This window comes from Megalops cyprinoides, chromosome 2 (genome assembly GCF_013368585.1).
Source record: "Megalops cyprinoides isolate fMegCyp1 chromosome 2, fMegCyp1.pri, whole genome shotgun sequence".
NCBI lineage: Eukaryota > Metazoa > Chordata > Actinopteri > Elopiformes > Megalopidae > Megalops > Megalops cyprinoides.
Window position 1 is genome coordinate 57819637 of NC_050584.1, and position 27676 is coordinate 57847312.

Sequence of the window (27676 nt, forward strand, 5' to 3'; positions counted from 1 at the left end):
TCATTCCAAAAGCCCAATGACAAAGTCCACTAGCATTTGCTGTGCGATAGCAACAGTGAAAATGCAGCATATCTGTTTAGGCCCTGAAACATGACCTTACAGTATCTACAGACAATAACAGAGGAGAGCCGTTTGTGAATCACACACTGTTCAGTTTCCCAGATGTATTTCTGTGATAAAGAAAGCAGGCCTGCTGCATCCAGTCCTAGAGCTGAGTAATAAATGCAAGCAAAGATCTCCCTTTTCCCCTCTTCTTTGAAGCAGAAAAAGTGTGACATTTCTCCAGTGTCCATCTGTGGATCATTTCATGCCAGATATCTGGGGACTCTCATGCCTGTACGAGCACAGCACAGTAGCACACTGGTAGAAATTACCTCCACCCGCATCCATAGCCAAAGTTAATCAACTCCATTTTGAAGTAAAGTAAACTTGAAAAAAAGTATAACTAGAGGAAATTTAAGTAAGCAGAAAAAATATTGAGCAATTTCTTATTAATGAGGTGCCATGAAAGCAGAGCAGTGATCGCCGGTGAGCTGCAAGAGGGTGAGAGCTTACTCACTCTCCATGTATTTCAAACCCATTTTAAACTGTTTCACATGGTTAATAAGACGATTAATATAGCATCACGTTTTTCTTGATTGCATCTAATCCGGTAATATTACTTTTGTGTGTGTGAAAATTTTATTACAATGAAACAAAAAGTGAGTGCAGGTTACACAGCGATCTCTGGTCTTGTGGTTGTAATCATAATTTATTTAATATAACACAATCACTTTGATACGATTAAAACTATTAATTGTAAAGATAATGCTCTCACATTGAAAATGATCAAGGGAAACGGAGCAAGCTACAGATTGGTGAGGACTAAACTTGGCAAGCTTGTTAATCATAAGGAAACAACGGATCATTTTAAGGGTGGGGTTAAAAGGCAAATTTAAAGGCCTTGCCTATCTGTAGCTCAATAGCTGTGACTGCAGTACATGAATAATGTATAAGGTCAATAATAATGCCATAAATTAGTTTATGTGAAAAGGGACATATATATATATATATATATATATATATATATATTTAAAATATGGGGCCTCAGTAGATTTTCAAAATGGGAATTTTGATTTGTGATTGTAATTTGTCTCCCCACACAAAAGAAGAATGTTAATGCCTCACTACACAGAACAAATGCAGGAAACCACACAGCATGAAATGCTTAATGGTGAAAGGGTAGAAAAGCAGGTGCTGAATACTTTGTATAACACTGCATTTGTCCATTTTGTGAAAAAGAAGCACTGCATGTTTCTGTTTAATAGACTCCCTTTCTGAGACTCAAAGCAATTTCTAATCTTAATGGTTAAATTCCCTTTAGTTCTTTTCTTTCCCTCAAAAAGTGAACAGTTAATCTATCAAGAAAATAATTGAAAAAGCTTTTTTTCCCCTTCTGAGAATGGAAAAAGGGAAAGAAATCCATTTCAGATTTTAACACTACTAATTTAATCACTGTTACTATTTATGAAAGAGTTGAGGAATAAATGTGCTTGGCCCAAGTTGTCAAAACTGAAGAAAATGCCAACAGGCATTAAACCTGTGTCTGTAGCAGGACTGATCTGAAATGCACACTTTATTTTTTTTTTGTCCATCAAAAAGCCTGAGACCCACTCAAAAGCAGCAGCCATGAAAGGGAACTTTGGGGACTGGCATAACAAAGGAGGAGGAAACCTGATCCCATTTCTCACAAACTGATAAAAATGTAGGTTACAGGAAGGAGAAGAAAAACAGGCAGTGTATCACCATGTGCTAGTCTTAAGCGCAGACATAGGGAGGTGCTGATGCTATCTATTGTGTAGGGCACGTTATGGTGAGCAGTACCGTTATCTTCAACCTGAATGCATTCAATACAGACATATACCTAAGTAAAGTGTTCATAAACATTTAAATCACCCTGGATTAGGGTATTCATCAAGCAAGTAAATAAAACATGTGCCTAAAAGCTTTTTGTGTGGAATTCGCCCACCTGTTTGGTTCTGGTTTTAGACTCCGTGGATAGGTTGTGGAAGGTGTACCGGGCTTGTGTGATCCCGCAAAAGAGCACAGCCACAATGCCTGTGGGCACAAAAACATGACATAAAGACGTAACTGAGCAGGGCTTTCCAGTACGGTCCAGCATGCACTGCGCTAAAGCGAGGCATACTGGATTCCGGGCCACAAAGTGGGTGACCTGGCACGTGTCAGGAAGTCAATTTTCATGAGTAGTACCAATGTGGGTGTAACCGTCTGTTTCAGCTTCTAAAATCACTGATACCCTGAAACACTGTGTTCCACAGCTGTGTGACTGTAAGTGCTGATGTGTTCAAATCCTCTAAGGGGGCGCCCCCACACCAGACATGGTACTTTCCTCCAGTAATGAATAAAAAATGTATATATCTACATATATCTGTTCTCTCTGTGGGCACTGATGAAAAAGACAGTCTAGCACAAAGTCTGAATTTCATGATATTAAAATAGTTGCTGCTTAAGACCTAAACTTCCATGAGTTTTTTTTCCTCAAAAAAAAAGGCACTGTTCTAAGGGCAGACACTGAAATAATGACTCAAATACACTTAACAGTGAGACCTAAAGAGAGAAAAGAAGAGGGCTGAATCAAAGAAGACTACTCATCTCACAGCTCTACCAGGAACACTCATTAAGCTCATGCTCCTTATCTACCTTAAAAAAAAGGAACGCTGATTAATAGAAAGGTGTAATTAAGCGAAGCTCCACGCTGTCTTATAAAATGTCACAGATACCTCCGTCAGAGCCGAACTCATTATGCCATCACTCAGGTCGACTGGCTGTTTTGACTGCACTCCACTCTCTGTTTTATTGTGTTAGTTTATAGACTGTGCACTACCTTGTAACAGACAAAGGTCAGGCCGCTTCGTTTTATTGGCTTTGGAGATCTCGTAAGCCGGGACAGGAAGGGGACGCAGGTAGAGTTTGTCACAGTGTTATCACTGTGAACAACAGTACCTCAAACCTGAGAGATATGATTTTCTGTTATGATTTAAAATATTTTATTTTTCAGCATGCCATGTGATAAAAATCCTAAAGAGGCTAAATTTTAACCCAGGAAAAGTGATGCTTTAGACATATTACACATATCTAAAGGAATCTACCTACCTAGTTTGTTAGGCTTTCAGTCTTACAGTAATATAAAATGTACATAAAATGTGATGTGTGTATATATATATATATATATATATATATATATATATATATATATATATATATATATATATATGCACTCCGTGGTTTTGCACTACAGTATATCTCTACATAAAGACTAATAAAGACCAATATGTTAGCTAGATGTTCCAACCATGCACCAAGAAGCTATTTTTTGTGATAATAACAACAACTCAATTAATCACAAGTAGTGATTAATCCATGATATAATAAATTCCCTCATGGTTCTGAAGGGGAATGAATCAAATGAAAGTGTACCTTGGAAAAAAAAAAAACATTTGTAGAAATAATAGCTTTTCTAAGCATTGGGTTGGAAATATTGATGGAGAAATGCATGGAAAAAGCAGTCCAAACTGGCAGTTTATTACAGGGGAATGGAGAGCTCTGTGGAGTCTTGCTTTCCTGTAGGCCAGAACCAACAATACATTGCAGTGAAGGGTCTGTGGGGGAATTCAATACCACTACTTACTGAAAACACACACACAAGGTGAGGGCCACATTAACCTGACTGATGTTGATGGAAATTGGAATGCCCCTAGCACTGATCTGCTGAAGTCCACCTGTTCCTAACCCTTACAACACACACACACAGACACACACACACACACACACACACACACACACACTCATACCCACACATACACTCATACCCACACATACACCCACACACAGACACACGCATGCAAGCACACACACACTCATACCCACAAATACAAACACACACACACACTCATACACTTGCAAGTGCACACACAAGCACACAAACACACAAGTACACGCACACACACATGCAGGCACACACATGCATGGACATGCACACACACAAGCCCCCCCACCCCCCCCCCACACACACACGCACGCACGCACGTACGCACGCACGCACGCGCACACACACAGACACACAGACACACACACACACACACACACACACACACACACACACACACACATTCAGTGCAGCAGGCTGAAAACTGATCATTGATCTTATACTCATTTAACAGCTTTACCAACTCCAGCATGCATAAGCCTGTGATTTGGAGCAGGCCGAGGTTCTGTTCGTATGGGGCAGAGCCGGGAGGGGAGATGAACACTCACCTGTCAGCCCACAGGCCTCTGCTGACAGGAAGGTGCTCCAGGACAGCAGGAAGAACAGCCCTGTCTCCAGCAGCGGGAACTCACACAGCCTGGTGAACTTTGTCATGTGAGCCCCGCTGGGTGGGTTAAGGCAATCTCACTGCACACATAACATCTGTCTGTATCCATCTGTGTTACTACAGTGTTAATATTCCTCTCCCGACAGAATATGAGAGGTGTTCTCCATATAAAACATAGACATGATATACTGTAGATATAAACATTTCAGCTTTGGAATCACAGCAGATGGGACGTTTAGAAGAGAAACGCACACAAAATCCTACATTTGCTGGACAGGGGCTGCACTGTTCTCTTTTTTTCCATGAAAGGGAATCAGTAGCTGCACAGTTACGTAAACAATGCATATGCTAACATTTCCATGCAACATTTCTCACATTTAGTGCAAAATCATCTGTGTTACAAAGTGATGAAAAGAACTGAACTTGTAACGAGAAATGCGTAGGTTTGGGTGCTGCCATTGCAACCTTGAGAAAGGTCCTTAATTTCAACTAAATGCAGAGCCATTCAAATGCTTTTAAATATTTATGCTTTTAAATGTTCACAGATATGCACATCTGTTAAGCGGATCATTGTAATAATTAGTGTATCATATCAGAATACTAATGCGCTGCACTTTTGAGAATTATGGCGTGTACACCCGGCTACACAGCTGTCTTGACATTTTTTTAATCTTTAAAGGAACCTAACAAATGTAACTCAATGCAAATTTTGAAAGTAATTTATGTCTGTGATCTTCTGTCACCATTGTCCCCCTTGAGACAATCTGAGACACAGTCTTTCCCCAGGGCCCTCACAGCCCACCTTATCGTTTCTGGGACTTTCTGTGATTCATAATTAACTCCAGATTTCACACTACCCCGGGTGGAGACGGAGCGCATTCTTGTAATCTAATGGCCAACTTTAAAAACCAAACAAAGGCACAACCAAATTCCTACAGTTCTTTTACGGCTAGCACAACTGTGGATTGAGAGAGAGAGAGAGAGAGAGAGAGAGAGAGAGAGAGAGAAGCAGAGAGGCACTGGGTCCAGCGTTATGAGCTATTGTTTGTTTTAGCATCGCAGTTCCCTCATTTCCTCCTGTTTTCTCTGTCTGTCGCACTTTGTCTTCGAATATTACCTGGCAATGCAGTCTGGCTTGAAAGCCTGAATATAAACAACCCTTGAGATCACGTTTGGCAGGGAAATTGTGCGCGAACATTCTATTGTCAAAGGTAACTGACAGGTCGTGAGTGCTTGCTGGACTAAGAAAAAAAAAAAACCCCTCCATAACAGCCCTCTGAAACAAGGATGAATAAGTTAGACAATGACTTGCTGGAAGATCTATAACAGTATGTACACTGTGCTTAAGAACTCATGAGTAATCTACTGGGTCATGAACAATAAAGAATAGACCATTATATTTCAATTCTCTGGATATTAGAAACAAATTGAGAGAACGTTACTAGACTATAGGCTGACTGTGCTTTCTGCATTAGTCATTAGCGAAATGAGAATGTTTTCTTTTTTCGAGTGTACCACTATTTTTACCATTGTTTAGTTGTTTAATAAGAGCAATGACAAATGGCAGCGCTTTTAACGTTGAACTGAAAGGGTGGAATGGCGAAAGGATATGAGGGCGGTCACGATGGTGAAGAAGAAGCCGATGGAGAGAGAGCCAATGAACACCGCCACGAAATGACCGATGGAGAGAAAGAAAGCGGAGACGTCGAAGGTGTGCAAACTGTAGGTCGATATGGCGCTGGAAAACAAAACAAAACAAAACGAAGCAAAGCAAAAAATCCAAACGTCAAAATAAATAGAGATTAATGTTATTTGTTGGGGGAAAAATACATCTGGAGAGGTTTACACTGAGATGGTTTGGAGTTGTGAAACTAATTAAAGCAAGTCTCAAGAACGGAAACCGAGCTTTGGGTGCCAGTGCATTGCAAAAAAGAGGTGATTAATCTTTTTCTGCTATTGCTGCGGTAAGCCTTTTTAATAGAAATTGATTAAACAGTTATTTGTTAAAAAAATAACAAGTATAAAGGATTTCAGATAAGGCCAAGATTTTCCCCCAGCTGTTCATTTATTCCCAGTGTTTTATTTGAAAGTGAAAGACTCATAAACTCATAAATATTTACTGTGTAGGAATGGAAGTTTGCCACACGGAAGCGTGGATGCCGTTTCGAGACAAGCTCTCGGAGGGAGAAATGAAAGAGGGGTTTGACGTACTGTGTTTCAACATCACGGGGGCTCTTTATCTGTACGGGGTGGTGTTCCCTACCTTGGGAAATGACAGGAGTTGTTTTTGAGATAACTTTTTTTCCCCACCCCCCCAGCCCCCATTTACTGACTTTGGTTTAAAACTCTTTCAAACTGATGTTAAACAGTTGAGTCTGCAAAAGGCAAGCCCGTATCCACCTTTGTACTGTCATCTGTTCTGACAGGGTGTCAGGTAACACAGAAATCCGGGGGGAGCGAACTTTACCACTGTGATTTGTTTTTTTTTTCCGATTCCAAAGAAAATACATTGCAAGATGACATATGAGGCCACGGGACGCGGAGTGATGGAGGAAACAAGATTTCATTTAAGAAGTATCACATGCGACACAATTTCTTCCGAGGCCCAGAAGCATTCAATTCACATTAAGCAGTACTTTAGTTTCTTTGCTGTGATAGACAGCGTGTGTCAATCTGCTCAGTTTTCATCACTATAACACTCGTGTTCCCACTGGGATAACTACAACACAAAATCTAGCCTAGATCCTTCCGTCAGGATGATTTCAAAAAACGTCTGGTGGGGCCTTTAAATTGACATAGCGGATAACCCCCCTCTCCACCCAAAATGTGTAATATTCAGTCATCCTGAGTGTTCAGGCTAGATACACTGCAGGCAAATGGATGGATACGGGGTAAAACCTGTGTAAACAGCCATGGACCCTTCTCTCTGCTGGGTGGGACAGAGAGCTTCTTCTGGGGTCACGATGCTCGTTTTTCTCATTGCATCTCAGCGGTGGCCTAAACGGTCGCACTCCAAGCCGACTGCGGTCAGGGATGACATTGAGGGAGATGCGCTCCCCGCGTAGGCGGCGAATGAAATGTAGCGGGGATTTAATGAGGCACACTTTCAGCTGCGCAGCCAGAGAGGCCCGGGGGGGGGGAGAGTCGGCTGCAGCACTGGCCCTCTGAAAAGGGTCAGCGCGTTCTTTCATTACAGCAAACGGGACAGCGCTCTGGGACTCCAGCAGAGTCAGGACAGGACATGTCACCGCAAGGCGCTGCTGACCTGGAGCTCATTAACACCACCCCCCCACCCCCCCACAGATGGCCCAGAGATGCCACATTAATAACACGCTGCATTGTGCGCATAACCAGGAAACGGACAACGCGCTGCTTGTGTTTCCCATCACGCTGTCTCTGTGGTGTCCACGTGTGTGGCTGCGCCGGTCGCCTCTCCTCTCTCCACTTTTCGCTCTCTCCATCTGCCGATCCCTTTCGCTTGCTCCACTTTGTTTGCTCAACGCGTCTCTGCTGTGGCGTAAATAAGATGGAGTCCAAGTGTGTGCCTGTCTGTGTGTGTGTGAGTGCGTGTGAAACAGTCAGAGAGAAAGAGATGGAGTCCAAGTGTGTGCCTGTCTGTGTGTGTGAGTGCGTGCGAAACAGGCAGAGAGAGAGAGACAGAGAGAGAGAGAGAGAGAGAGAGAGAGAGAGAGAGAGAGTGTGAGGGGGGAGAGAGACACACACACACAGACAGAGAGAGAGGAGGAGGGAGGGAAAAAGGGGGAGAGAGGGGGGGAGAGTGTATATATGTTTTGTAAGTGTGTGTGTGTGTGTGTGTGTGTGTGCGCGTGTGTGTGTGTGTAACACAGAGAATGCATGTGTGTTTTGTGTCATGCTGACAGGAATGCCGAGCTCTCTTAACTCGTGGCTCTAGTTTCATGATTACCAACCTCTACAAGGCCCTGCCCTTTGCCAGGGAGAAAGCAGCGTGTGTGTGGAGCGCACTTAGAGAGGCCGCTCGGAGCGCGACCTTCCACCACGACCACAGCAAGACATTCGATTTACCCCCGGCCCCAGCATTTCCCCGACATTGGCCCTGATGGAGCGTGACTCACTAGGTCAGGACGATGGCCACAGCGTCGTTCAGCACACTCTCCCCGAACAGCAGGATGTAGAGGTCGGAGTCCACACGCAGCTCTGTGAAAATGGCCAGCACGGTCACTACAACCACAAAGAAAAAGAAGAAAAATTAAAAATCACATTATTATTATTGGCATTTAGCCGATGGTCTTACCCAGAGCAATGTACATCACTTACAGTTTATTTATTTTGCAATGTTATCCATTTATACAGCTGGATATTTTACTGAGGCAATTGCGTATCCAAAGGTACAGCGGGGAATTGAGCCAGCAACCTTGCAGTTACGAGTCCCGCTCCTTACCCACCATGCTACACTGCTGCCCAAATAAATAAATAAATAAATAAATAAATAAAATCAAAATGAAATAAATGAGGGAGCCTCAACGTCAGTGTCATTCTGTGAACTTGAGTGAGGCAGAGGCATTCACTCCTTCCCTGGAGACACCCCCCGATAAATAGCAGTGGCGGTGAAGTACAGCCAGGCAGATTAGCAGAGAGAGAGATGTGGCAGCAGATTAAAACATCTAAAAGAAGAAGCAATTAAAAGTGTGAAGAAATCCAGGCAGAGTGCAGCGTGGGGTCCAATCTATACCTCGCAGCAGGGGCCGCTTGGCCGGGAGCAATCCTACCGGATTTGCTCTTTTAACTGTCGGGCTGATAAATACGTACATGCATTTCAACGTACATGAAAAATATACATTCTAACTCAGGTTCTACGACCATGTGCCTGGTGGAAGGTGTGGGATTTTTGTTATATACTCAAACCGTAAATAATTGAACGCTTCAGATCTGCAGGGCACTTTGCCTTTTGCAATTCAAACGCAGAACAAATGCGCTGTGCGGGTACTCGGCGCATGCCTCGGCAGAAGATTAAAGCCGCGCTGAGGCTCAGCTGAGAGCTGAGAAGCCGAGCCCCGCTGTGAGGGGAGAGCACTGGCCACATGTTTTTCGCAGCGGTTACGAAAGACCCAATTTAATTACAGCGTTCTGAACAAAACGTTTAATGACTGGCACATATACTTTCCTCCTTCCAGGACTCCTCTCTCTGCATTGCGCGCTCCCTCTACCTAAACTACCAGAATGCATTAAATCTATCAATGTTCTGGAAACAATGTGATGCATTGGGTGGGCAGCTGGGGTAGTGAGCTCTGGTTAATAAATAAATGTTTTTCCGAGGATTACCCAGAACTACACATAAAAGCAGCGGTGGGGCGGCAGTGTAACACAACGGTAAGGAGCAAGACCCGTAACCAAAAGGTTGCCAGTTCAGTTCCCCAGTGGGGCGCTGCTGTTGTACCCTTGGGAAAGGTACTTAACCTAGAATTGCCTCAGTGCAACATCCAGCTGTATGAATGGCAAACATGTAAAAATTGTAACCTATGTAATTCGCTCTGGATAAGAGCGTCTGCTAAATGCCAATACTGTAATGTAATGTTAAAGCATCTCTAAAGCCCTGACAAACACAGCCTACTCTAAAGCCAAGTCAGCTCACAGGGACCTTCAAAAGCGAGGAGAGAGGCCAGTTTCCTCCCCTTTTTATTTGAAAGGCTGCAGCAGCATTCCTCATTGGGTGGGACCAATAATGCATATTCCAGCAATGTCCTCATTCCACAATCAGCCATTTCTTTGACAGTGACTTCTGGAGACATAAGTGTTTCCCAACCCAACACAAATAACACAAAATGAATGGGAGACATGGGCTTAGGGACATGTTGGAGGGGCTGTCACTCTGAGCTGGAATGGCTGCCAGCGCTGAGTGTGAATGAACTAAAGCAGAGACAGAGCCATGCTCCCAGCTCTTTATGCGCATGGGGATTTTTACATTTAACCCCACTCTTGTTTTGGTATTAAAAATGAAATGCATCACCTTAAAGACAGGGGTGAGAAAAATGTGAAATGAATGATTAGTACCTCTGACTGGCAGCTTGGTTTTTGGTATAAAGTAAAATGATACTCCATTTAAAGAATGAATAATATGAAATACAATAAAAAATAAATCCAATGTTTATCAATGACCAAAAACCTCAAAATGAGAACTCACTGTTTGCCTAGTTGGCATTCAACAAAAGCTGGAGGATTGTGTTAATGGCTCTAGTATAGACATTATCCTGCCCAGGGCATGCATTTTTACATCAAGGTGCTTCAGACCTCAAAAATCTGCATACCAATTTGATGATATGGGTTATCCACACTCAGGGCATCGTTTCCATTATCGGCCAAAGACATTCAGGCCATTCCCTGAGTAGACAAATACACAGAGAGATCTCTCATCTATAGATTCCAGTTAATTCCACTTTTGCACAATTGAAATTCATGACGCGTACAGCCACAGATACAGCACAGAATACCCGGGCTAATTAATCATTAGGAATCTACAAGCTAACGACGTGCCCAGAGATTCATCATGGATTCAAGGCCTGAGACCTAACACAATTAAAATTCAATTTCAACTCCATTTTAATTCAGTTACATCATACCACAACATCAAACTTTGCTGGCATGAAGCGACCAAGCACTCCGTAGCTGGAGCCTATTGTCAGCTCTCCACTGTCCACTGATTCGTTGTTCCCTGCCAAAAACCCTTGTTATATCTGCCGGTATTTGAATTCCCACAGCTGACCAGGCTACTGTGCTGCATCTGCCCAGAGAGGATTCTCACCACAGCCGAGTCCCCAGTCAGGAGGCCAGACCTGCAGCCTGTCTGCTGTGAGCTTTCCACAGCCGCACTGATTCAAGGAGGGCTCTGGTGACTGCATGCTGTGCTCGGCTTGCACTGAAAATCCCCCCGTAACTCTGACAGCAGGGTTTGATGATCCTGTTCCCATGGCAACATCATCCGATGGCTGTCATAAATTCATCAGTTTCCACAGTAACACTATAAGGAGTGGAGAGTAGATCCTCTATTTTTCAGAGACACTGCATCTGAAGGATTTTGGCAAAATTTCACAGTGTGCAAAAAAATGTATAAAATTTCTTATGTACACAGGTCCTATGAAATATACACCTAAATTACTTCAGAACAAAGAATGCGGTATTTTTTTTCCATTACTCTGATGGTAATTTTCAGATGAAGGAGAGTTGGATTTGTTTATCTCATGTTTATAAGTAATAGCTATGCTTATGAAACCTTAACTTCGAAACCACCATCTAAATGCAGAACTTGTCACCGTGGGTCCAAGCCATTAAATGTCAATGTTTTCTTTTTTTTTTCTTGCTGTGCTACACCCCTGTATTCCCTCTGATTCTTGCCTCTGTGTTTTGCAATGCTAATGCAGCCCCATCTGTAGCAAAAACTGGAGGGACGCTGCACTCACTCTGCATTAGCGTCTCTGCAAAACCCAAAAGCTCAGGCCCGGCTCCCAGATTCAATTAAACCCCCGAGGGGTCAACTATTTCCTCCTGGCTTCAAGAGCAAACGCGTTCCTTAGGATCATTGCGCATTGTGAAACAGTGGCTTCCTGACCATGTTCCGAGAGTTCGCCCGCATTGGTTTGTGTGGACTCTGGTTCGGTCTCCACTTTGTGCTGTCTGTTCGGGAAGGGAAGGGTTACTGTAAATATCCCCTCCTGTCCATCACAGCATGGCGAAGGGCGGTGGGGGCACCGAGGGGGGATTGTACTGGTGACCACTCTCGCTGAATGGCTCCAGGAGGTGGAAAGAGCTGGAGATGTACGTCACGTGACCACCTCCAGCAGGGACCTCCTAATTCTACAGCCTTAAGAGCAACAGAATAAGGGAACACCAAAGCGACAGTCGCCTGTGTGCATCTGGCTGTATCGTTCTTGCTCCTTTGACTTGACTGCACAAGAACCCTTTTACACAAACTCTGCATGCACGACTCAGTAAATATGTGCTGTACTCCCCACAAGCAGATCACCTGTGTCAGATTACTCACCTGCAATTTTTCAGGAGGGGGATATGGAGAATGCATTACATGTTACATACGATCCACGCAGAGCGCCTTATTAGGAATTGTATTTGTTGTTCATCTTTAACCTGAGTTAGACTGCAGTGCGAGTACAGCATTCCTTTCCTTCGACACAGAATGACTACAGCAGGGGAATATTAATCATTCTTTCCTGCCTTGTTTGGCATTGTAAATATGAGGCCCTGAAAAGACAGAGCCGGTTCTCCTTCACCATCCAGTCAAGATCAAAATCAACAGGACACGGGAGTGATAGCCAGCTGCGAACGCTCCCCACAGAGAGCATTCACATTAGCAGGATAAGGCGCTGTTCCCGCCTTTATTTTTAGAGCTCTCTGACCTAACATGTTAGCTGATTATTACACCCATTAACAGAAAAAAAAACAAGAAAAGCCACACTGCTGTTGTTGCTCGGCGGTCTTAAGTGGCCTTCAGAACAGCTTCTAATCATTCCACAAAGGAAGCAGCTGGCTCTTGTGTGGCGCGTTACCAAGGAACAAAAAGAGGGTCTATTTAGGAAGCGGGTACAGAGAGTCTGCCCATCAGCTCTGCCCTGTTGGCTTCGCGCGTTTTGGCAAAAGTCACATGGGTTACACACAGGGTGCTGCTGTTTCGCACCTCAGCATAACACTGACCTTGCATGTTGTATTGAGATTCTGATGCGTTTAATTGTAAGAATTGCAAATAACTACAGTATGGAGCATAAGTGTTGGGGATCTAAGCTTCTAGCCAGAGGGTCATCGCTTTGGATCCCACTTAAAGACTGCTGTGCCCTTAAGTAAGGTACTTAAGCTAAATTGCTTCAGTTAATACTCAGATGTATTAATGTATTATATTTGAGCTGGCCTGCATAAAAACATATTTTAAGCAACTGAATAAAGTCACTCTGGTTAGTGGCATCTGTGGAGTTGCTGTGTGATAAAGGTAGGTTATGCTGCTGAACACGTCTGGGCATAGCAGGTTCAGAGTTTTACCAGGTGAGTGTGAACATGGTGTACCCCAGCAGGCTTGAACACAGCCTGTACATGCGAACATGTAGCAGACCTGAGAGAGCGCTGACGGTGCGCACTCAAGCGAGCGCGGTGCACGCGGTCTTGGAGGGAGTACCTGGATCAGTGGCTGACATCAGCGCCCCGAAGAGGAGGCAGTCTTTCAGGTGGAAATCCCCGTCTCTCGCCTGACCCAGGCGCACCATTAGCTTGACGAAGCCGTACATGCTGGCCCTGTGGGGAAGGACATGGTCAGCTCAGCCGGGAGTGGGCGGCCAGGTGGCCATTACTCACTCCCATTACCCAGAGGCCTGGGCAGCCCTCCGCACAGCGGGGTCTTCGCCCGAGCAGTCGGAGCGGAGCACCGGTCAGCAAGCGGAGTGAACCCACCAGGAATGCGACCTTTGGATGCCCTGGTGACCAGCGTGGAGCTGCCTGGCAATCCTGGGCAGGGAAGGGCCTGACTGCAGGGGGGGGGTAACTCTGCCCACAGTCAGCCCGCTCCAGGAAATGTCAGCTTGTGGCATAAATAGCGAGCAAGCTAACGCTACCTCCAAGCGAGAGTGACAGGTTTCTCCTCCGGGCAATGTAGACATGCTGTAAACAGGCCCTAATGATTAGGCCACAACATATTAAACCATAGCTTATTAAGAGCGAAATTCATTTTCAAACTGACAATTTCATTTGACTGCATTTTCTCAAACAGGACAAATGAGAAAACATTGTAAGTCTTCCATTTCTGATTTACTATAATTCAGGGTAATTCAATTTTATGTTGATGCTCTAGTTTGTATTGTAAATATTCACAAAACAGTGAACTCAGGACTTTTTAATTAGATCTCGGATCTAGCAATGGCATGAATAGACCTCTGAGTATGTGGGGACCATTACTAGAACAAAGAAAGCAATTTGTTGGATCAACACCGGGTATTAAATCACCTGTATATTCACATTTGTAAAACAACTTACTAAGCATATTCACTGAAGTTTCTAGTTTTTCTTGTTTCAGGTCCATGGTAACTTAATTATCTTGCTATACAAGCTGTGACATTAACCAACATGCTGTACAAGGACACATATACCCTACATGTGAGAAACAGGAATAAAACCAAAACAGAAACACACATTATAATAGATTATTCCTATTTGTACATGCTCTGATGAGAAGACAATGTTTGTATGTCTGCTCATACTGATAAAACAAAACAAAGCAAAAACAGATTCCCCCTTTTAGATGTTTCCTTAACTGTCATTGTTACATGGGGGGATCTTGAGGTCTCAGATATCAAAAAAGAAAATTAAATTGATGCATGTGACATTATCACAGACCTCTAAATTAATAGCCTGGCATATTACTGTTCACCAGAGACTCTGTCAAGGGTGCAGTGATTATAAATAAGTACCTCTGATAATAACCTCAAGTCATGACCACATCCTATATATAATCGCGGCACAGCCTATGAAATACTCAGATGTAATGGATATGACATCTTCACAATGATTTCCATATACTGCACTGACAGACTAGCTATTCTACCGTCGATATCCGATATATTTGAAGAAGTTTCCCTGTATAAAAATGGATATTAAAACAACCAGTCCCGGGCAGAGCGGTCCAGTAATGATCCACAGGCTTGTGTTCAAACTCCAGGGAGGCCCTCCCACTTGATTGACCTTGCTGCCACGGCAACGCCGTCACGCCCACGCCTCTGGGCTTGCAAAGCAAATCTGGGCTGAATTAAAGAAGAACTGGGCTGAGAGTGCATAACAAAAGTGTAATATTATTTTTAAAGGGTGGGAGGAATTTTAGTACTGCAGATGTCTTAAGTGTGTCTGCGTGTGTGAGCGTACACGTGCCTGGGTGTGTGCGCTTTCATTCGCACCTACTTGGGGGAAAGCATCTCACGTCTGCTAAACTGCATTCCAGTGAACATTTTGGCACCTGGAGCAGACCACTGTTTCTGCATTGCAGTATTTAAAAAAATGAGAGGTGGAGCCCAGGGAGTCTTGGTCGTTGCAGAAGATGATGAGACCAGTTAAAGGAGATTCTGACCATCGGTTACTGACCTGACAAAGTAATGGAGAGTTAAATGAGTTTTTTGGTGTATATATGTGTGTGGGTGTGTTGGGGAGGGGGTGGACCAAAACCTCTGAGGGAACATGCTTAACACCAGTGACCCTGCTGGCTAACTCTGCAGCACCTGTGGGGAACTCTGTAGGCTGGGGATGGGTAGGGCAGGACCAGCTGCTCTGTAAACTGAAAACCAGCACTGTCCGCTGATGTCACCGTTGTAGCGAAAGCTGAAAATGAAATGGCCTGATGAACTTGTGTTCCATTTCATCTAATTATATCTGAGCAAAATCTGTACTCTTTCTGCACAATCTGCAGGATGGCTTCACAGTGCAGACAGATCTTTCAAAGATGTTTTTCAAGATTATTTAGAGCATCTGTAAATGGCACATCATACATATATATATATATATATATATATATATACACACACACACACACACACACACACACACATAAATGTATGTCTGTATATATACACCTCTTAGATGTACCATGTATATATATAATTCTAAAACAATAGTTCCACAAATGAGGAAGCTGCTCCCACGCAGAACTCTTACTTGACAATATTTTCATACCAAGGTATGTGTCAACCGTGTGGGAGTGACATTTGAACATGTGTCAGTGTATTATTTTCAACTGACTACCTGATAGGTGATGGCTGCAATATTCATGTCGACATAAAACAAACAATTTTGCTATGAGTTCATTCCTATTCATCGAGAAATGGAAAGGTGGCAAGTATCTTGCAAAGATTATCAGCGCCACCTAGTGTGTGTTGTCGGCAGAGGAAGTAGGAAGCAGATATGAGAGCGTTTTGTAATAAGGCCCCAGTAAGAACGATTTGTTCCAAGGACAAAGCGTCTCATGGGTTTTAATGAAACTGCACATCAAGGATATGTTTCAAATACCAGTATCCTTCACAGTAGCAGTGAAACTAAAGCAATTAGCATAAACAAGAAAACAATTTCTGCTGATATAATGACCCTTTCAGCAGGAACAGAAATGTTACCGAACACTGAATTGTACAGAACCCAAACTGTCAGTTCTTTAAAAAAAAGGTACCATAATTGGCTGACACACTATCATACATCCCAAAGAGACCATTCTAGTTTCATTTTGAAGGCAGACGAGAGCAAACAGACACCACAAACATTCCTGTGACTAGCATTACCCCAGGGTCTGAGATATAAGCAAACAGCAAAGATGCAATCAGCAAAGATGCAATCTTTGGTTCATCTCAGGACTGCATTTAACAAAGCTCCTTTTTCTGTTGCTTACAAAAGAGAGATCCGTCCTGACTATTTCATCCTTCCAGTAGGTGTTTTTCCAGCTAGTCATTATTTCCACCTCCTGCTGCTTTAAGGCCACCTGCCAGCTTTCAAGCTCGGGGAAAAAAAAGTGAGGTCACGCCGTGGGAAAGGTATTTTAACTACGCTACCACGCTGAATATTTCCAGCAGAATTTGTTCCTCCTGCTCTGATATAATCATAGCGTGAGGAAATCCGGCAAAGAATCATCACCCAGTGCTGGATCATGCGCTCTTAATGCCGTTTCACATGTACACTGAACAGGGGTAAAGCTGCGTCCTCTGGCAGCAGCAGCAAAGTGTCATTTGCTCTGCAGTCACATTCAGTTTGAAACTTGCTTGGTGCCAAATTCGGTTATGCAATAAATGTTTGGTGTTTGCAACAATATGTATGTGTGCATACATGCCAATTATGGCATGAAGCACCACCAGCCCCCCCCCACCCCCCCACAAAACCAAAACACATTCTCTGCAATGGTTGTCAACTATCCTAACAGGTACATCTACAAGCCTACCTACTTAATCCCCGGCAGTTATTGCAGAATATGATTGCGGTGGAACAACAATCCCCGACTGGACTAAAAGGAAGTCATGAACAGTCATAGGCCGTGCGAGGCTCTGTGCCCCCCCCCCCTTTAAAAAAATGGCTGACGGAAACCAGGCAGGCTGGCTGGAGCTGCACACTCTGACTCAGGCTCAGATCCCAGTCTGCACAAAGTGTAGAACTGGACTGTCTGGCACATCTCCGGGGAGCCCATGTTCCAGAGGCGCTAGGCTTACAGCACAGTGCTCTCAATTGCAAAACTAGACATGCGAGAGTGAAATTTATACCGGCTTAAGGGATGCTAACCACACATCAACTCTGGCGCAAGAGCACGGATTTTAACTGAAGACTGAACTTGGGGATGATGAAATATCCAGACTGTTCAGAATTTTATTATTACACCAGCGTAATGCTCAAAGAATTTACAGTAAGCATGTTAAAGGTACCTTCAATGACCAAGGTATTCCGGGATCTAACTGAATTCTTTCACTGGAAAAGGGTACCTCCTGAAGCACAAAGTTCTCATTGCTGTGCCTCTTTCCACCACAGATGATTCTATATACTGACCAGCTATACAGCTCTGTTTGCTAAATATTCAAAGTTTTACCTCTGCCATTATTAAATGCAGCATTCAAAGCACAAAATGAAGTGTTCTAATTTGCTGGCCAAAAACAAGTATTAAAAAGGGGCACGATTAAAGACATCAACAGCTAGCAGAACAATGGGGTCAGCAGTGGAATCTCCCGGTATCTACTAGAGCATCCTTAATGCCAAAGTGTAGATCATGGAAGGGAAGCAGAAACTGAGAATCTGGTTAGTATATACAAAATCTGTACTTCTCTTTAGTATGTGAGCGCCTTCTTCTGGTCCATCATATTCCTGCAGTAACCATGTCTTCCACAGGTCTACTGGTAGGAATCCCTATGACTCTGCTGTTCCAACTTTGGGCGAGGCACACAAGTAATGTAAAAATCCAAATGCCAATAAGCAATGGCAATAAGCAATGCACATAATTCTGAAAAGCCTTGCCTAAAGCTGTCAGCAAAGAAAAAAAATATGAGGCTGCAACACCTACTGCCATACCTCAGTTCGAACTAGGGATAAACCCAAGCAATTACAGTGGGAAATGACAGGTGTGTATTAACAGTACTGCTGTAGGAGGTAGAACACATTTGAGGCATCCATCTTGTATCATTAGGAAGAGTCAGGGGAGAGACATTGTATGAGTGGTGATGTGCTGGAGAGGAGATGGGCAGACTCAGGCGCAGACCCCCGCTTTCAATGAGCGATGATAATGGCCCATAATGGATACAAAACTGAACTAAGATGCACAGCTCTTGGTGGACATCTCTTACAGGATGTGGAAGAGGAAGGTCAGCTGTGCATATTACCATTCTTGAGTACAGCTTCATCTTTGTCAAATAATAATAATTCAGTAAGTGTCCCATGGAGGGAGGGAAAACAACACGTGTGGGTTGAGCAAAGGGTTAAAGCCCTTCCAATTCTGCTTTCATGGACTCAACAGAAACAAAAACTGTTGTCCTTTTCCACTAAAGTGACATTTTCCCTTAAGGCATACTGGCAGTGGGTGACACAACCCAGCAGTTACTCTACTGTAAATGTAATGTTAGTGTCCAGGGGTGTATGCTGAAACACAATAGATAGTGCACTATGACACACTGGGTTTATTCTGACATGCAGCTGGACTCATCAGGAAATGGTTCAGTTTTTGAATAACAGTCTCTGTGATGATAACTTGAAGGTTATTATTGAATCCATTGGATGGCCTACCCAAAGCATTTTGGGGCATCCCACGACTGTAGGCAGAGAGGGAAAGCACTGCCTATTTTTCTGCGTATTAGTTTCAAGTAAACATCACTTGTAAAATGGAAAGTGTGTGTGTATGTGTGTGTGCGTGTGCGTGTGTGTATATGCGTGTGTGTGTGTGTAGAGAGGGCACACTTTAGTTACTCACCCAATAACCGCGCAGGTGATGATGGTCCCCAGGAAGGCAAAGGTTAACACTGAGCCAAAGTTACGGAAGAAATGTCTCTAGGATAGAGGAGAAGAATCACGGTGAGACTGACTGAAGGGACAGCAGATAACTGAAAAGGGTAAACACAACGCTTCAGACAATAGGCAGCAAAGCTTTGAGATTTCAAAGAGCAGAGCAATGCATCAAAAGATAATACGGCCATAAAATGGTTTGTACTCTGCCTGCTAGGAAATACATTACACGGTCTCACCTGGTTTAAGCTGTAAGCTCCGTGAAATATGATGGGCGGGAGAATCAGATTGAAGAAGACTTCTGGGTCAAAGGTCATCTGCCACAAGAGAGGAAAGGCTGTATGGATCGCAATGAATAATAAACAACTGCACAGGCTCCTGGTGTGAATGCCTCGTACCATGTGTCAGAATGCGATGGACAGTGATCCAGAAACATATTCTGGCAGTTCAAGGGTTCTATTTCCATAAGAAACCCATCTTTTATTAAAAAACACACCATACAGCAGTTGTGAATAATGCTTTTATCTATCTGGCTATAGTCTGGGTTCTGATGACCTTGAGTGTTATCTTCACCCCGTCTTTATATGTATTTTCATGGCTGGCATCAGAAATTTTTATCAAAACATATTCATCATGAGCGTCTCTTTAAATTCTTGTAACTGTTATCTTGCAACTTGAGCCATTACCTTTATAATATGTACAGTATATTACTGTATATACATCAGAAATGCTACCTTAAAGTTGAGGCGGTTTGTTTCCAACGATGAACCAACTCTGAAAGTTACAACATTTAAGTAATGCAACCGAAAAAGAGGTGAATATGAGGTGGATTATTTATAAGGCATTTGTTGTTCTGTGTTCATCATAGCATAACGGCAATATGTCATGCCGTGTGATTGCCACTCCAGTGCTATAAAAAAGTGAACAAGTGGGATCAATGATACAGCAAATCTAAAATACACTGTGGGAGAAAAAAAAGCTGGCAGTTGTGTAGTTCGTTTTGGGGTGGATACATTTTTCATTACAATTGATCCTGGGAATATTGTAGATTCATCTACGAGATCCAAGAATGGATGAGTTTCAATAAAGCATTCAAGCTCTCACGCTCAGCAAGTCATAGCTGTTCTAGAGCATGAAATTCTTGTATTTCTTGCAGAAATACAGTTTATATTCTTTGAGCATGAAATCATTTGAGTACAAGGGGCAATCTCAACGATATAGAGGATACTCCGCATTTATGCAAATTCAGACAGCCTAAAATTCAATCAAGTCTAAAATTCTCTGGCTATAATCTCAAAACCTTCATGTAACCCCTACTGCCATTGCTGCATTCAAACCTTTCCAAAAATGCAGTCATTTGATTCATACTGATAATGATCATCACTGAACATGCTTGAATTTGGAAGTATTGCCTATATAATTGGCACCTTTGTTTAATGCATTAATGTTTAATGCTCCATGAGGACGTTTAATGCACTTCCTCACTGTACGATCGGCCAATTAATTAAATACATATCAGTTGTATATTATGTAGGAATGGATTAATTGGCTAAATGTAACAACAGTGGGGTAGCAGAATCATGGCTTTAAGAGGCTGTCTTCAATCTCATATGCATTTTTACAGTGGCATATGTCAACAAGCCTCAGACAATAAGGAGGACAATAGATGTTTTGCATCTGGTGTCACATGAGATTTAATAAGCCACATAAAATATTTACAAAATGACAATTACATTGCCTTGTCATGCAGCAATTGCAAATAAACATGATGCACTCCAATTGTGTTTGTGTTTACATGCCGTTCATAAATATTCATGCTACGCTGTTACTTCATTCTTGGCCTTTCAGCATATCTCCCCCTCCATGTGCTTGTTACCATGGCAACCACTTCAAAACAGCTCATCTGACAGGCTTTTGTTTTAATGCGAAATTATTCAGCTGAGGATTTGAAAGTGTAAACCATGCAATCTGGAAGTTGCATAACACTCCAACAATACTTGACATTCCACAACTGTACGCTGACTTGGAAAAGTGAAACCTAAAGTCCTCATCTATAACAGCTCCTTTTGAAACAATGAAAACGAGTCAAGAGACTATTTGCAAAAGGCTCTGGGAGGAGAGGGCTGTGTCACCCTTGCAACACACACTTTCTACAAATGGTCTTGATGACTGGACAAATTTGCTGGTGATGCTGCACTTAGAAGTTATTTAAATGACACATGCTGTGCGTGACTGTGGAATGATGTAAGCAGCTGCACCTTGTATTTCGGTTCTAAAAGAAAGTTGTGTCCTGTTGAACTGGACCTGATCAACGGCATGAGCAGTTCCATCTTTTCTTAGCATAGCCTGAATGTGTAAAGTCATCCTATCTATTTTTATCAGGAGTATTTTAATGTTCAGTATCATTGTCTGGTATTGAAATCTAAGTACGTCAAATAAATAGCTGGGGAAATTGTTAAAGCAGAAAGATTATGTATTTTTCCTGTTCTTCCAATTCTAATGTCTGATTGACTTCCCTTGCCTAAGTGAAATGATTGTACATAAAGTCATAAATTCAAAATATTACTTACTACAGTGAACAGTGTTAACACATATTTGTCTTTATTTAATGCTATTTTTGCCACAGACAAATCCCCCTTGGGGATAGTAAGCTTTTCACTAATTCATTCAAGAACTGCTGTTATGAAACTGCTCAGACTCTGTGGTTTGACATCTGTTGGAAATCAAAAGTGCACACTAAAAAATAAATCATATCTCTACGAACAGAATTAGTGCAAATTTTATTTTTCTTAACACTGTGCTCTGACCTAACTGTTCAGGGGGAGAAGCCTCCCAGTGCTAAAAATGGATCCTTTTGTCATAACAATGTTATTCAATTCAATACAAATTACTTTTCACAATGACAATTATTCACATGGCAAACGGTGTTTCATATTTTTGTTGCCCCTGTGCAAGAAATGGAACAGAAACTAATAGCGCACAGCAAATTATGCAAACTGCAGCGGTTTTATTTTAGTAACTGCATAACAGAGTGCGTAAGGTTGGGGTGTGCTGTGTAGTCTAATTGCCTCTTCAACAGAGCAGCACTAAATTTAATCAGACCACAAATTTTAGTGTCCTGCTCCCCAATGAACAGTGTCTAATGGACTCGGTAATGCAATGAAGCCCTTATCGTTCTCAGCTAGAACCCATCTGTATCAAGGCATAATGACTTGAAGGCCATCTCCAACACACCAGCTTCAACTAATGGCCTTTGTGCTGGTCTCCATTGGATTGTTAATAAGACCTCTCCATTCTGTAAGGTTGGGGAGAGATTAGGCTATTAAGGGAAACTTACGTTCTCCCCGGGGACCGGTCCGGGGTTCATTGTCTTCACCCCTCTATAACAGAATAAATGAAGAATGCTTACTGGTGCAAAGTAATAGCTAGAGGAAATCTGAGCTTGCTAGAATGTGATGTAGAACAGGCCAATTGCAAATTTGCCCATTGAGAAAGACAGATAGGGGAGGCAGCACAAAAATAATTGAACCCATACAAAAGATGAGATCAGTTCTACCACAGGTCATGTTGCCATTTAGTACGCGACAACAGTGTGCGCAGTGTCCAGTTTTAGAAGACATGCACAATGTGGAAAACCCTCAGCGAAGACATGCATTGTTATACCATAAGACTGAAAGCAACTCTAACCACAAAACAATGCCCCCACTCTAATGTAGGGCCATTAGTTCATAATATCATTCAATGTTGGGGTGCCGCAGGTCAGGGAAAGTGATTGTCAGACATTTGCATCCTGTTACAATTATAATCAATGCTCTACAATCCCCAGACTATTCACTCCACTACTTGCATGGATTTCACACCAATTAAAGCTCAAACACTTCAGGGGGCATTCACTTATGCCAACCCAAATTGCAAATTACTTAATAGTGCTGCGCAGTGGCTGTAGCTGAGGTCAATTTAATCCCTTCTGATGCCAAGGATGGATTACAGATGGAATTCAAATCAATCTTCGTAGGGACTGTATTATACCAAGAATGAAATCTACTGCTAGAAATACAGAATATCAGGTCATGGATGAAATACTGGATTGTTATTCTTTTTTTTCCCCAAGCACTACCTCATGTGTTGTTGTAGCAGTGTGGTGCAGTAGTAAGGTACAAGGCTGTTAACCCTGTTGCTGGTCTGATACTCGGGTGGGGACTGCAGTTGTACACTTGGGCAAAGTACATAACCAAAATTGTCTCTGTAAATATTCAGCTGTTTAAATGGAGGAGGAAAGTACATAAATTGGTGTGGATAAGGATATCTGCTAGCATAATGTAATGTAAACTTGTTTAAAGACTCCCTGGAAACATCTCATTAGTTGGCTATGACAATAGTGGAAATTTTCTGAAGCAGCCCCATTAATGCTTTTCAATCTCCTGATTCTCACAGGTGCCGAATAACATAAGAAGCGCTCCTTTTGCCATGTGGGGTGGAAAACCTAGTACTGGAACCACAGATTCAAAATGTTTCAATATTGTTGCCAATGTAAAGAATAGAACAGAAACATAAACACATACCTGTCCACTGAGATGATGATGCTTAGGTTACTGATAGTTTCACTACTCTATTCTTGAAGGCCTACTTCAGTTATTTTTGGTCTTTAATATCACAAATAGCACATCATTTTTATTACAAGGCACATTTTCAGACATGATAATCTGTTTTCATTACTGAATTTCCACAACAAAGGAGAAAAACAGACAATCAGATCGAAACACTCTGCTGCTCACTGGAATTTGTATGGATGTTGAAAAGGTGTGCCTGTTTGATGTCAAATTTTGTCATTAGTAATTCAAAGCCTCCAATTCCAACTGGCAAAAAATACAATGAGACACCATGCATGGTACTGCAGAATTCTGATCTATAAATTGTATCAAAAGTCAAAGGTCATGGCAAATAATGAAAGAGGGCAATACTTTATAGGGGAATATTTTTAATTGTACGAACATGTTTAACATGAACCATTTTTTGAGGAAACGGTTGACATTCTGCAGCCTAACTCTTACCATCTGTCCAAAAATAATGATAAAAATAGAATAATTCACCAAAATACACATTTATACACCAACTACATACTGCTGGGGTTGATGAATTATGACCACTCTAAACCTGAATTAATTGTTTGACAGCCTTTTCATCTATAATCCACAGACCACTTAAAAATCACACACCCAAAGATCCCAAAGAGAAATGGTTGCTGGATATGATACAATCAAAGCATTATTCATTAGTACAAAATTGATTAAATATAGGGGTCAGAGATATGGGCATGTCTACCAGTGAGGTCATGTTCCTCAAATGAAACAGTATTTCTTCGTCTGTTCAAACAAAAAAAGTTTCCAGTTGAAAGAAGGAAATTCTTCCTTCTTTCAAATAACATTCAGTTATTGGAGCCATGGGGCGGCAGTGTAGCATAGTGGTTAAGGAGCTGGACTTATAACCGAAATGTTGCTGGTTCAATTCCCTGCCTAACCCACAATTGCCTCTGTAAATATCCAACCGTATAAATGAATAACATTGTAAAAAAAAAAAAAAAAAAAAACACGATGCAAGTCACTCTGGATAAGAGTGTCTGCTAAATGCCAGTAATGTAATGGGTCAATTTCTCCTGGTGTTTGACCATAAAATATCTGCTCCACTGATATAACCTACTGCTTTGTAGTGGGAAACATCCCCCTTTAATCCCAAAATTAAACATGAGCTGAATTTTCCACTAGCTTGTACAATACAACAGCTCCCTCTGCAAAGACTCAGGGCTGGTTGTCGTGGCTTTACTGAGTGTGGTCTGCTTTCCCTCAGTCTAACCCTGTGACAGGACAAGGATGACACACAGATCTGCACTGCCCCAATGGAGCTCAAACAGAAGCAGAGGAAAGTGGTGAGCACATTTTATGGCAAATGGAAAGTCTGTCATTTTTCACTCCTTCTGACTGTTCTCTTTCCCCTTGACCTTTCTGAGGTCAGCCTCAAAGCTCAGCCTTGCTGTGGTACCAGCTGAGAACAGTGTAATGACATTTAAGATGCCATGGATGACGAAAACCAACAGGTTCAGACACCAAGCAAGCAAGAGAGAGAGAGAGATCTGCCAGTAGGAGTTCCATTACTGGCATTTCGTCACAAGACATCCAATTTAAAGACCGTCCAAAAGGCACAAGACTTTCACCATAACTAACAGATTAAGAAAACTGTGGAAATTACAGTGAGGAAATGAAGATCAGATTTGGCAACAAAATAGGATGTGCTGAAAAACAGGGATGTTAAAGAGGTCTAAAGTCTGCCAGAGCTGTCATGATGCATGGGCTGGTGATCGAGGCCTGTGCCATACCAGAATTCTAGGTCTGACACCAATGTTTTTTGAGGTCAAGCCCACCCACCATCCATACATCTGCCGTTACTCTCATCTGATAAGCGGCAATGAAATTCCAAACAACTTCAAATGTATTAAATGTGTACCATTTCTGAGGATTTAACCTAAAATTTTGACAAAAAAACAAGAACATACAAATAACTTTACTGAATTGAATGATAACTAACAGTTACTGACAGCATATGTTCTGAGGTCAGCCAGCATTAAAACTTGTTATGTTAATGTAAATGTAATGCAAATGTTTTACAAGACATCATTGTTCAATGTTTGCATTCTTTTCTAGTGCTCAGATCAGTTTTAAGTAATGCTATTGAATAACAACAAAAATTATTATCAGCATTTACAGTGGTAATACTACAGAAAATAGTGAAGAATTTGTAAAACTGCACAACAGCTACCAAAGTATGAGGGATTCCTCCTCGTTGACTTTTATTAAATTAATGTTCTTTCAGTAATGTCAAGAGAAGGGCGATAAGCGTTTGATTTTGGCATAATAATAATTTCCTTCCAATAAAACCCTCAAATATTTGCAATAATGAATGGAACGGCTTGTAGGGTAGCTGTTTAATAGAACAATTGAACTGAGTTAATTTAACAAGCTACATAACTCCTACCACTCAGATCCACTTATTGCATGTTGATGAGAGGGAGAAATGGTTCCTAAAAAAGAAGATCCCAGGACAACATGCTCTTTATGGTTGTGTATAATTTATGTAGGCATAGCGCCTAATTTGCACTCCCTACCCTCAGTCCATTTTAACTTAGCTTGCAAAAAAGTACAACCGTACAGTGTGCTTTCAAAAAGGGCACATTGGATTATTGCCAAGGTGTTTCCTAACAACTGTTGTAACAATTACTAAACTGTGAGTACACTAACCACTAACACTGTAGAGTGAACGTAGACATTATACCTGAAAATAGGATTCTAATGAACGGCTAACTTGGCTACAGTGGGTTACTTGTACTGGCAAGAATTTGATGAACCAGTCAATTTACACGTTTAGTACATGTTGCCCAAATAGTTCTCAAATGTACAGGTACAGCACTAGGCCTAAACCAAAGTTTAGTTGAGGGAAAATGCTTGATGCACATCACATTAATATATACTTGATATGTGTCACATTGCATGCATGAATTAACTTTTGATTTAATACACTGATATATTATAGGTTGGTGTTTCTTCCGCTTGATCACAGCAGATCAACTGCCAGTCTATGCCAAGGTACAATCTGCAAACATGACTCATTCATTTTCAGACCCTAAGTAATCTGACAACAAATCTGTGTGAATACAACTTAACACTGGGATAAAACGCAAGAGAGAACAGCGGTAGATAACGTAACTATGTATGCATTTTTATAGCAAAGTTATAACAGTAAATATTGAGCAACAGTATTTTTGTACACCAGTTATGTATTGGCCAGCCAACATACTTAGCAGATCAATCTATGACAAATCTATCTACCAAATCACTGCACAGTCATTTTGCAAACTACAAACCAGATCTCTATGAGCACACATTTAGATTTCCAGGAATGAGCAGAGGATGTTTTTTTTTTTTGCATTATAACAGCCTGAAAAAAATCAATGTTTGATAGCTGGTAAAAAGACAGACTATTTCAGTGAAACAATATATTGATAGGGTTCTAGTGATGACATCGATACCTTTGGTGAAGATGGAGTGGGTAAACTGGTACAGGGACATTTTTTAAAATGTGGATGTAATATTGAAGTGGTACAAACAAAATGGAGAATGCCTACCTTTCAAATCAAATGTTATTTTAAGGACAAGCCATGTGTCTATGAGAGGTTATGCTAGTAAAATTAACCATATTACATACAAAAAACATTTATTGATCTGTATGTCTACTTTGGACATACAGATCAGTATGAGCAAAGGCCCTTCACTTGAAATATTTCATCC

The 27676-nt window shown here is 41.9% G+C and overlaps 1 protein-coding gene across 1 annotated transcript in view; it reads right to left on the bottom strand.

Annotated features, from left to right (window-relative positions):
* LOC118772614 (sodium/hydrogen exchanger 9-like) overlaps positions 1-27676 on the bottom strand; it is a 64534-nt gene that overhangs the window by 34242 nt on the left and 2616 nt on the right. The window contains exons 3-9 of the mRNA XM_036521110.1: positions 19580-19657; positions 19309-19385; positions 13525-13640; positions 8468-8573; positions 5985-6111; positions 4315-4420; positions 2009-2097 (exon numbers count right to left, since the gene is read on the bottom strand). Coding sequence (XP_036377003.1) covers positions 2009-2097; positions 4315-4420; positions 5985-6111; positions 8468-8573; positions 13525-13640; positions 19309-19385; positions 19580-19657 — 699 coding nt within the window. The remainder of the gene's footprint in view (positions 1-2008; positions 2098-4314; positions 4421-5984; positions 6112-8467; positions 8574-13524; positions 13641-19308; positions 19386-19579; positions 19658-27676) is intronic.